This window comes from Bison bison, unplaced genomic scaffold, assembly GCF_000754665.1.
Source record: "Bison bison bison isolate TAMUID 2011002044 unplaced genomic scaffold, Bison_UMD1.0 scf7180017864375, whole genome shotgun sequence".
NCBI lineage: Eukaryota > Metazoa > Chordata > Mammalia > Artiodactyla > Bovidae > Bison > Bison bison.
This window is the reverse complement of record NW_011494947.1, coordinates 2,913,852-2,914,268: the sequence shown is the minus strand read 5'-3', so window position 1 is coordinate 2,914,268 and position 417 is coordinate 2,913,852. Positions and strand designations below refer to the sequence as shown.

Below are 417 nucleotides of genomic sequence, written 5' to 3'. Positions count from 1 at the left end.
CCTGCGGCCCTCCGCTATCAGCTCGGCCTTCGACCCCGAGGCCGAGGCCCTGCACTTCCAGCTCTCCACGGCTCTGCAAGCTGGTGAGGCCCTGTCAGTCTCCCCAGCTCCCATGGCCCCAGCCAGGGCCCCCAGATGAGCCTGGGCCATCTCTCGCCAGGCCCCTTGGGCCCTGGGGCCCACGTGAACTCAGGGCCTGTCCCCTTTGCCTTGCAGAAGAGAATGAGGTTGGCTGCCCGGAGGGCTTTGAGCTGGACGCCCAGGGAGAGTTCTGTGTGGGTGAGCACCCTCCCCTCCCCAGCACGGACGAGGGAGGCCTCCTGGCCTAGGAGGGGCAAGCTGGCGGGAGGGCCTGGGAGCACGGACCGTCAGACCCCTCCCCTCCCCGCAGACAGGGACGAGTGCTCCGACAGCCCC

General features: G+C 69.5%; 1 protein-coding gene across 1 annotated transcript in view; it reads left to right on the top strand.

The window, feature by feature from the left end:
- Window positions 1-417, top strand: part of HMCN2 (hemicentin 2) — a gene marked incomplete at its 5' end in the record, with an annotated part of 182,655 nt that overhangs the window by 170,370 nt on the left and 11,868 nt on the right. Inside the window, 3 exons of the mRNA XM_010856950.1 lie at window positions 3-83; window positions 217-279; window positions 392-416. Coding sequence (XP_010855252.1) covers window positions 3-83; window positions 217-279; window positions 392-416 — 169 coding nt within the window. The remainder of the gene's footprint in view (window positions 1-2; window positions 84-216; window positions 280-391; window position 417) is intronic.